This window comes from Oncorhynchus nerka, linkage group LG13 (assembly GCF_034236695.1).
Source record: "Oncorhynchus nerka isolate Pitt River linkage group LG13, Oner_Uvic_2.0, whole genome shotgun sequence".
In the NCBI taxonomy this organism is placed as follows: domain Eukaryota; kingdom Metazoa; phylum Chordata; class Actinopteri; order Salmoniformes; family Salmonidae; genus Oncorhynchus; species Oncorhynchus nerka.
The window spans coordinates 7384378-7397258 of NC_088408.1; the positions used below are offsets into that span (position 1 = coordinate 7384378).

Here is a 12881-nt window from a genome sequence, read left to right on the forward strand (position 1 = left end):
ACAACAAATTGGAATTTGTAACATATCATACATATTGACATTTTTAACATATAATAAGAAATGGATGATGGACATCCACAAATTATATAATATTTATACATACCAAAAGAAATGTAACATATCATTCCCCTTAATTGGAGTCTCCGGGATTTACAAGGCTATATACAGGTAGAGGTTAGTCGAGGTAATTTGTAAAGTGACTATGCATAGATAATAGACAGCGAGTAGCAGCAGTGTAAAAACAAGGGGGAGGGGTTCAATGTGAATAGTCCGGTGGTCATTTGATTAATTGTTCAGTAGTCTTATGGCTTGGGGGGTAGAAGCTGTGAAGGAGCCTTTTGGTCCTAGACTTGATGCTCCGGTACCACTTGCCGTGCGGTAGCAGAGAGAACAGTCTATGACTTGGGCGACTGGAGTCTTTGACAATTTTTTGGGGCTTCCTCTGACACCGCCTATTACTAATGGTTTTCTTTGAGACTGTGGTCCCAGCTCTCTTCAGGTCATGCAAATTAATTACTTAAAAAATCATACAATGTGATTTTCTGGATTTTTGTTTTAGATTCCGTCTCTCACAGTTGAAGTGTACCTATGATAAAAAAAATGACAGACCTCTACATGCTTTGTAAATAGGAAAACCTGCAAAATCGGCAGTGTATCAAATACTTGTTCTCCCCACTGTATATAAGTCCTGGATGTCAGGAAGCTTTTTCCCCAGTGATGTACTGTGTCGTGCCCTCTTCACAACTGTCTTGGTGTGTTTGGACCATGATAGTTTGTTGGTGATGTGGACACCAAGGAACTTCAAACTCTCGACCCGCTCCAATTCTACTGCTAGTGTTTATCTCTGGAGATTGCATGGCTGCTCGATTTCATACACCTGGCAGCAACGGTTGTGGGTGAAATAGCCGAATCCACTCATTTGAAGGTGTGTCCACATACTTTTGTATACGTAGTGTATATTTAACAGTTAAACAATTGTTTTTTATGGTCTTCAGACAGTAACTGTCTACTTTTTTTTCCCCCATGTAAAGTGTTAATTAATAACAACTCTGAGTCCAGGTTGTTCTGATATACAGTGTCCTCGGTCATTATTTGGGACAGTGAAGCATTTCTTACTTATTTTGGCTCTGTTCTCCAGCACTTTAGATTTAAAATGATACAATGACCACGAGGTTAAAGCGCAGACTATTAGCTCTAATTTGAGGGTATTTTCATCCACGAACCATTTAGAAATTACAGCACTGTTTTGTACATGCCCTCCTCCATTTTAGGGGACCAAAAATCGATGTGTTTATTATATATATATATTCATAGCACACAATGGTTACGTCTGACTTGTGACTCCATACACTTGTTGGATACATTTGCTGTTTGTTTTGGTTGTGTTTTACAGACTATTTTGTGCCCAATAGTGATGAAATGGTCAATCATGTATTGTGTCATTTTGGACAAAAGTTTTATCGTAAATAAGAATATAATATGTTTTCTAAACACTTCTTACATTAATGTGGACGTTACCATGATTAGGGATAGTCTTGAATGAATCGTGGATAAATGATGAGAGAGAGAAAGTTACAGATGCACAAATATCACAAAGAATATGCTACCCTCCCCTGTTATTGTGATGATGAGAGCATGTCTTGGGGGAATAAGGTTTTAATTTGGCTGTAACTTTCTCAATCATCCTTATTCACATATCATTCGATACGATCTGTAATCCTATTCTAAATATGTAAGAATAATATTGTGAAAAAGAACACTTGTTTTTGCAGGTTGTTGTGTTCAGTGTCAGAAGGGGGAGGGGCAGAAGGGGGAGGGCCAGAAGGGGGAGGAGATCCCTATATTCTCTCCTTTATCTGACATTGAATTGGTTTAAACTAATTAAAGTAAATAATTGGCACTTATAAAGATAGCGTGTAGTCTTCATGGATGTAGGGTGTGTGTGTGTGTGTGTGTGTGTGTGTGTGTGTGTGTGTGTGTGTGTGTGTGTGTGTGTGTGTGTGTGTGTGTGTGTGTGTGTGTGTGTGTGTGTGTGTATTTGCGTGTTTCACAGCTACTGTACACACACACCCTTGTGAATTGCTGGACTCGGTTAGCCCCTCCCCCTGTCGTCAATTGCCAACCCCCTTGGCCGCTGTAAGGCCGGCCCCCTCCCAGCCAGCCAGCCAACAGCAGCTGTTCTCTACCCCCCTGTCTTAAAGAGCCTCTGTCCCTGTTATGGAGACTTTCTCATTGACTACCTCAGTCTTATTGCGCTGCGCTCTCACACTCTCACTGTTGCTCTCTCTACCCATCTCTCTCTCTCTCTACCCACCTCTCTCTCCGTATTCCTGTTGTACCTTTTCTTCTCATCTGTCATTTGCACTCGTTCTTCCCCACCATCTGTCTCTCTCTCTCTCTGTTTCCTCTCTCTCTCTGTCTCTCTCTCTCTGTTTCTCTCCTTTCTTCCTCTTTCTCTCTTTCTCTCTCTCTCTCCTTTCTTTCTTTCTTTCTTTCTGTCTTTCTTTCTGTCTTTCTTTCTTTCTCTCTCTCTTTCTCTCTCTCTCTCTCTCTCTCTCTCTCTCTCTCTCTCTCTCTGTTTCCTCTCTCTGTCTTCCTCCTCTGACACTCAAACACATACACACCCAACCTGCGGTACTGTACCTGTGAGTAGCGCAGTGTGTTTGGCCGAGCCAGAGGTGTTTTTCTAGTGAGGAGCAGGACAAGACAGGACAGAGGTGTTGAAGAGACCGCCGATAGACTGACGGACTGCTCACAGGAAGTGATGAGGATGAACTGACTCTTTCTGGAATGCTAAAGCTGGACTGTGATGGATGTTTCTGAGCGGTGTGTCCCCATCTGTTATCAGGACCAGTAGGTGCAGCACTCTTCTCTCTCTCTTTTCTCTTGTTCTCTTTTTTATATATATATATATATATATATATTATCAATTCACCCTTTGTTTCTCTATTTTTGTTTTGAAGAAATTGAAAGCAGTGAGTTTTTGACATTAAATGTTAAATCACTTTTTTTCCTCACAGTGGACAAAGTTATCTATCTCTATATTTCTGCTCTGACGTTCTGTACGTTTTATCAGAGAGACAATTTGCTGTATATATTTATTTATTCTTGCTGCCAAACCAATTGAGAGTGCTAGCCTTGGCAGGAGGGGTGTTGGGGAGAGGGCAGTCCAGGGCCGATCGTCCCACCACTCTCTTCATTAGGACCACTAGATTACCGGAATGACAGCCAGACAACCACTTTCCAGCTCTGCCTGCAGCCGTTTTACCAAACAATTTTACCAAACCGCTACACAAGTACTGTAAAATGATGTGTATGTGTGTGGTGGTGTGTGTGTGTGTGCGTTTTTATTTTTATTTTATTTTACCTTTATTTAACCAGGCAAGTCAGTTAAGAACAAATTCTTATTTTCAATGACGGCCTGGGAACAGTGGGTTAACTGCCTGTTCAGGGGCAGAACGACAGATTTGTACCTTGTCAGCTCGGGGATTCGAACTTGCAACCTTTCGGTTACTAGTCCAACGCTCTAACCACTAGGCTACCCTGCCGCCGTTTGTGTGTGTGTGTGTGTGTGTGTGTGTGTGTATAATTGTTAATGTGCCAGAAGAGTGTGTCTACTGTAAATAGGAAATAAATATTGTTATGGTTCAGGATAAATTTGTGTTCATATTATTTTATGTTCATAAAAATGTGAATAAAAAGGGCGGTTTAATACAAAGCTCGCGTGAAACTCTGTGGTTGTTTTTTGTCTTTAGCACGGAACACAGCTGATTCAAATAATCAACTAATTATCAAGCCGTTGATAGTGTTAGAGGAGAAAGCGAAATGTGCAACCCTCGGGGTCCCGAGGACTGAGTTTGGGAAATGTAGTCCTATAGCAAATGTTTATTCAAATCATCAAAACAATAGCATTTGTCAGGCGTCCTGGAGATACATTTCTTTATGTATAATTCATAACATAACATAACATGTATAACACTCCTATATTTCACAGTTAAACAATTGGTCTTCATTTTGGTCTTTAGTGAGTAACTGTCAACAAAAAAAAAAATATTATCTCCATTTTAATTAAAGTTGTTAATTAATAAAAAATGTTGCAGGAAAAAAATAGCAAATGAAAATAAGAAAAGTCAACCATTTAAATTGTGTAAGTGACACGGATGATCCCAAACTGTACAGTACATTCTAACCTTTGCATGTCTAGAGAGAAGCCATTAAATTTGACTTATTTAACTCATTACAACTAATTATAACTCATTAACAAACACAATAAACTCAGACTGGAGTGGTAGAAGATCACGCAGATTATCCATATAACTAATGATAACCTAGACATGTCTGAAACAGTTTATAACTAATGATAACCTAGACATGTCTGAAACAGTTTATCTATATAACTAATGATAACCTAGACATGTCTGAAACAGATTATAACTAATGATAACCTAGACATGTCTGAAACAAATGATCTATATAACTAATGATAACCTTTACATGTCTGAAACAGATTATAATAACTAATGATAACATAGACATGTCTGAAACAAATGATTATATAACTAATGATAACCTAGACATGCCTTTATAACTAATGAAACAGATTATGATCTATATAACTAATGATAACCTAGACATGTCTGAAACTAATGAAACAAATGATCTATATAACTAATGATTATCTATATAACTAATGATAACCTAGACATGTCTGAAACAGATTATAACTAATGATAACCTAGACATGTCTGAAACAGATTATCTATATAACTAATGATAACCTAGACATGTCTGAAACAGATTATAACTAATGATAACCTAGACATGTCTGAAACAAATGATCTATATAACTAATGATAACCTAGACATGTCTGAAACAGATTATAACTAATGATAACCTAGACATGTCTGAAACAGATTATCTATATAACTAATGATAACCTAGACATGTCTGAAACAGATTATATAACTAATGATAACAGTTTATAACTAGATATGACATCTGAAACAGATTATAACTAATGATAACCTAGACATGTCTGAAACAAATTATCTATATAACTAATGATAACCTAGACATGTCTGAAACAGATTATCTATATAACTAATGATAACCTAGACATGTCTGAAACAGATTATCTATATAACTAATGATAACCTAAACATGTCTGAAACAGATTATAACTAATGATAACCTAAACATGTCTGAAACAAATGATCTATATAACTAATGATAACCTAGACATGTCTGAAACAGATTATAACTAATGATAACCTAGACATGCCTGAAACAAATGATCTATATAACTAATGATAACCTAGACATGTCTGAAACAAATGATCTATATAACTAATGATAACCTAGACACGTCTGAAACAGTTTATAACTAATGATAACCTAGACATGTCTGAAACAAATGATCTATATAACTAATGATAACCTAGACATGTCTGAAACAGATTATCTATATAACTAATGATAACCTAGACATGTCTGAAACAGATTATCTATATAACTAATGATAACCTAGACATGTCTGAAACAAATTATCTATATAACTAATGATAACCTTTACATGTCTGAAACAGATTATAACTAATGATAACCTAGACATGTCTGAAACAAATTATCTATATAACTAATGATAACCTAGACATGTCTGAAACAGATTATCTATATAACTAATGATAACCTAGACATGTCTGAAACATATTATAACTAATGATAACCTGAAACAGATTATACATGATAACTGAAATGTCAAACAGATTATCTATATAACTAATGATAACCTAGACATGTCTGAAACAAATGATCTATATAACTAATGATAACCTAGACATGTCTGAAACAGATTATCTATAACCTAACTAATGATAACCTAGATAACCTAGACATGTCTGAAACAAATGATCTATATAACTAATGATAACCTAGACATGTCTGAAACAGATTATCTATATAACTAATGATAACCTAGACATGTCTGAAACAAATTATCTATATAACTAATGATAACCTAGACATGTCTGAAACAGATTATCTATATAACTAATGATAACCTAGACATGTCTGAAACAAATGATCTATATAACTAATGATAACCTAGACATGTCTGAAACAGATTATAACTAATGATAACCTAGACATGTCTGAAACAGATTATCTATATAACTAATGATAACCTAGACATGTCTGAAACAGATTATAACTAATGATAACCTAGACATGTCTGAAACAGTTTATAACTAATGATAACCTAGACATGTCTGAAACAGATTATCTATATAACTAATGATAACCTAACTAATGATAACCTTTACATGTCTGAAACAAATTATCTATATAACTAATGATAACCTAGACATGTCTGAAACAGATTATCTATATAACTAATGATAACCTAGACATGTCTGAAACAGATTATAACTAATGATAACCTAGACATGTCTGAAACAGATTATCTATATAACTAATGATAACCTAGACATGTCTGAAACAGATTATAACTAATGATAACCTAGACATGTCTGAAACAGATTATCTATATAACTAATGATAACCTTTACATGTCTGAAACAAATTATCTATATAACTAATGATAACCTAGACATGTCTGAAACAGATTATCTATATAACTAATGATAACCTAGACATGTCTGAAACAGATTATAACTAATGATAACCTTTACATGCCTGAAACAAATGATCTATATAACTAATGATAACCTAGACATGTCTGAAACAAATGATCTATATAACTAATGATAACCTAGACATGTCTGAAACAAATGATCTATATAACTAATGATAACCTAGACATGCCTGAAACAAATGATCTATATAACTAATGATAACCTTTACATGCCTGAAACAAATGATCTATATAACTAATGATAACCTAGACATGTCTGAAACAGTTTATAACTAATGATAACCTATACATGTCTGAAACAGATTATAACTAATGATAACCTAGACATGCCTGAAACAAATGATCTATATAACTAATGATAACCTAGACATGTCTGAAACAAATGATCTATATAGCTAATAATAACCTTTACATGTCTAGAGATGCTTTTCCATTTAACTCATTGAAGTCATTCGTTCTGGAGAGGAGCAGCTTCAGTATAATCAATCAAATGTATTTTATAAAGCCCTTTTTTTACACCAGCTGATGTCACAAAGTGCTTATAGAGAAACCCCGTCTAAAAAACACTCCCTAAACAGCAAGCAGTGCAGATACAGAAGCACGGTGGCTAGGAAGAAACCTCTCCGTAGTCATGGCATCCAGAGAACACTTTCCAGGATACTGTAGTTAGACTGTAGTGACTCAGACCCTGTCTGTTTTCCCCTCTACCTGCTTTACAAAGACATACTGACACTGAAACTGTGTACGTTGTAGAATTTTTTTTAAAATAATAAAATACATTCAGAATAAATTAAGAATATAAATATATATTTTCAAATAAAGAAAACCTCTTGAATGAGTAGGTGTGTCCAAACTTTTGACTGGTACTGTATATATGAAGAGTTTATTTCCGAAACGCTATAAATATTTTTGTATTTTTTTCATCATCAATAATTGCTAAACATTTAGTTATTTGTTACATTTGACAGTGTAAAACGTAACAATACTGCGTATTTCTCTGAGGGAGGCAGATATATGACAAAAATATGATTATTTATCTCTCTGAAAAGAAACAATCAAGTAATATATATATATATATATATATATATATATATAGTTTTATTTAATTCCAAACTGCTATATATCCATTTTCAGAAATGTTGGTAAATTAGCTTTTATTGTTTAAAGAAATTCTGAAAGAGATTGTTGTGTTTATCTAATCATCTAATCATGGCATGGGGTTTGTTCAAAAATACACAACATATATTTGTGTCAAATCTTATCACCTGGTGGTTTCTATTCAGAGAGTCAAATAATCATATTTTTGTCATATATCCGCCTCCCTCTCAGAGAAATAAGCAGTACTGCTAGGTTTTACACTATCAAATGTAACAAATAACTAAATGTTTAGCAATTATTTCTGAATAATATATATATAGCGTTTTGGAAATAAACTCTTCATATATACAGTACCAGTACCAATGTTTGGACAATTTTTTATTATTACTATTTTCTACATTGTAAAATAATAGTGAAGACATCAAAACTATGAAGAAATAACACATATGGAGTCATGTAGTAACCAAAAAAAGTAATATCCATCCAAATATATTTTATATTAGCCACCCTTTGCCTTGATGACACCTCGTAGATACTTGGTTATTTACTATCGTTTAAACACCGTAATGATTTATCTTTTTCAGAACAGTTTTATCCATATTCGAAGAGAAAGTCCTTTTACTTAACATATATGAACAGGCTACACCACAACATTTGTATACACTATATCTATACTTTAAATACTTTATATTTTATACATACTTTATTGCTGAAATGAACGGTTGAACTCTTGATGAACTTTTTGATCACGTGTTTATTAAGTTTGTAAAAAATAAATTTAAAAAAAGTAATTTAGCTTCAGTACTAAAGCTGTCAGTTTGTTAGACCACAACGTAATGCATAATCGGATTACTGTAGGTAGCTAAGTGAGTGATTACAATGTACCTCTGTGTTACACAGTCCTTACGACTCCTACACCTGTTTGCTCTTCGTTTAATGAAACCACTGAAAATCAATTGTGGCTTAACAGTTTATGTTGTGTGTATGATTTACCTGGTTTGGAGTGTACTTTGGTTGCAATTGTCACAGATCAGCTTTTATTTCTTGGCTTTACCAGTAGTTTGCAATTATAAAAGGCTGTGAAACTCATTCAGCAGTTGTAGAAACATAACTATTGGTCTACCCTGTTTAATACACTATACTAAATACTACAATATACTACAGTCTGCAAAAACACAGACAGTACCCTGTTTAATATAGTAAATACTACAGTAATGTCTTCAGAAACACTATACTAAATACTACAATATACTACAGTCTGCAAAAACACAGACAGTACCCTGTTTAATATAGTAAATACTACAGTAATGTCTTCAGAAACACTATACTAAATACTACAATATACTACAGTCTGCAAAAACACAGACTGTTTAATATTCCATTTAGAAAAGAAGCCTGCTCGTAAGACAGACATTTTCATTTAATTCTGCATAAAAGTACAAATATAATTCAAATTATAATTTTTTAAAAAAAAATAACATGATCACCTGGTCATGTATTTTTACAACCTAAAATGTAACGACTTTATATGCTCTGTTATGCAAATCTATAGAATCATACTAACAGTGATGTTAAGTGTGTTGCTATTAGCATAAATATGGGCGGCTACTGCTGAAGCTCCCACTTCGAACTGAGGGCAGGTGTGCATGTGTTTGTGGATGATTGATGGACAGACAAACGTGTGGTATTGAGTTTGTCCCTGTTTGTTGTGGGACAATATCTAATCCTCGGCCTCTGTTTCTATTTGTTGTGGGACAAAACCTAATCCACGGCCTCTGTCCCCGTTTGTTGTGGGACAAAACCTAATCCCCGGCCTCTGTCCCTGTTTGTTGTGGGACAATACCTAATCCCAGGCCTCTGTCCCTGTTTGTTGTGGGACAAAACCTAATCCACGGCCTCTGTCCCCGTTTGTTGTGGGACAAAACCTAATCCCCGGCCTCTGTCCCTGTTTGTTGTGGGACAAAACCTAATCCCCGGCCTCTGTCCCTGTTTGTTGTGGGACAATACCTAATCCCAGGCCTCTGTCCCTGTTTGTTGTGGGACAAAACCTAATCCACGGCCTCTGTCCCTGTTTGTTGTGGGACAAAACCTAATCCACGGCCTCTGTCCCTGTTTGTTGTGGGACAAAACCTAATCCCAGGCCTCTGTCCCTGTTTGTTGTGGGACAAAACCTAATCCACGGCCTCTGTCCCTGTTTGTTGTGGGACAAAACCTAATCCCAGGCCTCTGTCCCTGTTTGTTGTGGGACAAAACCTAATCCACGGCCTCTGTCCCTGTTTGTTGTGGGACAAAACCTAATCCCAGGCCTCTGTCCCTGTTTGTTGTGGGACAAAACCTAATCCCTGGCCTCTGTCCCTGTTTGTTGTGGGACAAAACCTAATCCACGGCCTCTGTCCCCGTTTGTTGCAGCAGAATTAGATATGTCAACAATAGTACATGGCATGGACAGGACATTTGTTTGTGGCGGCAGGTAGCCTAGTGGTTAGAGTGTTGGGCTAGAAATTGAAAGGTTGCTGGATTGAATCCCTGAGCTGACAAGATAAAAACAAATCTGTCGTTCTGCCCCTGAACAGGGCAGTTAACCCACTGCTCCCTGGTAGGCCGTCATTGTAAATAAGAATTTGTTCTTAACTAACTTGCTTAGTTAAATAAAAAATAGTGTCTGTTGCAGGGCCAACCTGCCTGGTTAAATGCAGTTTGTGCTTGTTTACGTGAAATTATTTGAACACCTTAAGGGTTACAGTAAGCCACCTTCGACTGACATCTTCTATCTTTAGAGATCGACCGAAGAATGAACAGGCAAAGGACCAACCTGGTGTTTGTTTACGTTCCTTTGGAATTCCAGACATGTGAATGTGTTGCTGAGTATAACAGTAGGTGGTTGGTTCTGTTTCCTGAGGTTTAACTAAACCAGCTCCAGTCTCCTGAGGTTTAACTAAACCAGCTCCAGTCTTTAGTAGGTGGTTGGTCCTGTCTCCTGAGGTTTAACTAAACCAGCTCCAGTCTTTAGTAGGTGGTTGGTCCTGTCTCCTGAGGTTTAACTAAACCAGCTCCAGTCTTTAGTAGATGGTTGGTCCTGTCTCCTGAGGTTTAACTAAACCAGCTCCAGTCTTTAGTAGGTGGTTGGTCCTGTCTCCTGAGGTTTAACTAAACCAGCTCCAGTCTTTAGTAGGTGGTTGGTCCTGTCTCCTGAGGTTTAACTAAACCAGCTCCAGTCTTTAGTAGGTGGTTGGTCCTGTCTCCTGAGGTTTAACTAAACCAGCTCCAGTCTTTAGTAGGTGGTTGGTCCTGTCTCCTGAGGTTTAACTAAACCAGCTCCAGTCTTTAGTAGGTGGTTGGTCCTGTCTCCTGAGGTTTAACTAAACCAGCTCCAGTCTTTAGTAGATGGTTGGTCCTGTCTCCTGAGGTTTAACTAAACCAGCTCCAGTCTTTAGTAGATGGTTGGTCCTGTCTCCTGAGGTTTAACTAAACCAGCTCCAGTCTTTAGTAGGTGGTTGGTCCTGTCTCCTGAGGTTTAACTAAACCAGCTCCAGTCTTTAGTAGGTGGTTGGTCCTGTCTCCTGAGGTTTAACTAAACCAGCTCCAGTCTTTAGTAGGTGGTTGGTCCTGTCTCCTGAGGTTTTAACTAAACCAGCTCCAGTCTTTAGTAGATGGTTGGTCCTGTCTCCTGAGGTTTAACTAAACCAGCTCCAGTCTTTAGTAGGTGGTTGGTCCTGTCTCCTGAGGTTTAACTAAACCAGCTCCAGTCTTTAGTAGATGGTTGGTCCTGTCTCCTGAGGTTTAACTAAACCAGCTCCAGTCTTTAGTAGGTGGTTGGTCCTGTCTCCTGAGGTTTAACTAAACCAGCTCCAGTCTTTAGTAGGTGGTTGGTCCTGTCTCCTGAGGTTTTAACTAAACCAGCTCCAGTCTTTAGTAGATGGTTGGTCCTGTCTTCTGAGGTTTAACTAAACCAGCTCCAGTCTTTAGTAGATGGTTGGTCCTGTCTCCTGAGGTTTAACTAAACCAGCTCCAGTCGTTAGTAGGTGGTTGGTCCTGTCTCCTGAGGTTTTAACTAAACCAGCTCCAGTCTTTAGTAGGTGGTTGGTCCTGTCTCCTGAGGTTTAACTAAACCAGCTCCAGTCTTTAGTAGGTGGTTGGTCCTGTCTCCTGAGGTTTAACTAAACCAGCTCCAGTCTTTAGTAGGTGGAAAAGGGTCATCCTGGGACAACCTGGGAGAATCCTGGGACATCCTGGTAAAAAACAAATCGTATAATAAAATACAAACTATATTTAGTGTTCATACGCCTTTTCAAACTAAGTAATAAACATAAGATTGTGTGTCATGTTTTCTCTGTCTGTTTTAATAGAGAGAGAGAGAATTTAATTTTGGCCAAATATCTATCATCAAAGTTGCATGTTTGTGAGAAGAAAAGGTATCTCGTTGCCCAGGTTACCCAGACAGGAAATGACATTTAAGAAGACTGTATGTGCAGCTGCAACATACAGTATGCAGCATTCGTGCAAACACTGACTAAATCTGTCTCTGTGAGGGCTTCACCAGAGAGGTGAGGTCAGCTCAGGGGGGGTTTGGTTCTTAGAATACATTGGTTTAACCCCAAGAGGATTCTGGGATTGTGGCTCGGACCACCGGCTGATTAGCCTGGAGCAAGAGGTCCTGTTGGTAATGCCCTCCTCTCACGCTATACCTCCTTCCGACAGGGGATCAGAATACACACACACACAGACACACACACAGACACACACACACACACACACACACACACACACACACACACACACACAGACAGACACACACAGACAGACACTCGCCTGGACACACTGACACACTGACACACACACACACACACACACACACACACACACACACACACACACACACACACACACACACACACACACACACACACACTCCATGGACTATAAATGAAACATATTGTTAGTTATTCAGTATGAATTGTAATGCATACATGTATGTATTGTACAGTAGGTGTGTTAGCACATGTCTGACGGTCCTGTTTATGTTCTTCATCACAAATTGTTTGTCGCACATTTTCTATCAGCGTTGTGAACCTTGCAACACATTCTCTGGTTCTCTCTGTCCCTCCCTGTGTCCCCAAACAGGTTTCCTTA

General features: G+C 37.4%; 1 protein-coding gene across 1 annotated transcript in view; it reads left to right on the forward strand.

The window, feature by feature from the left end:
- The first annotated feature begins 2270 nt into the window (after window positions 1–2270).
- The window catches only part of LOC115127998 (steroid hormone receptor ERR2-like), a 106481-nt gene continuing 95870 nt past the window's right edge, over window positions 2271–12881 (forward strand). The window contains exon 1 of the mRNA XM_065026038.1: window positions 2271–2853. Within this exon, the coding sequence (XP_064882110.1) occupies window positions 2810–2853 (44 nt within the window). The 5' untranslated portion in view covers window positions 2271–2809. The remainder of the gene's footprint in view (window positions 2854–12881) is intronic.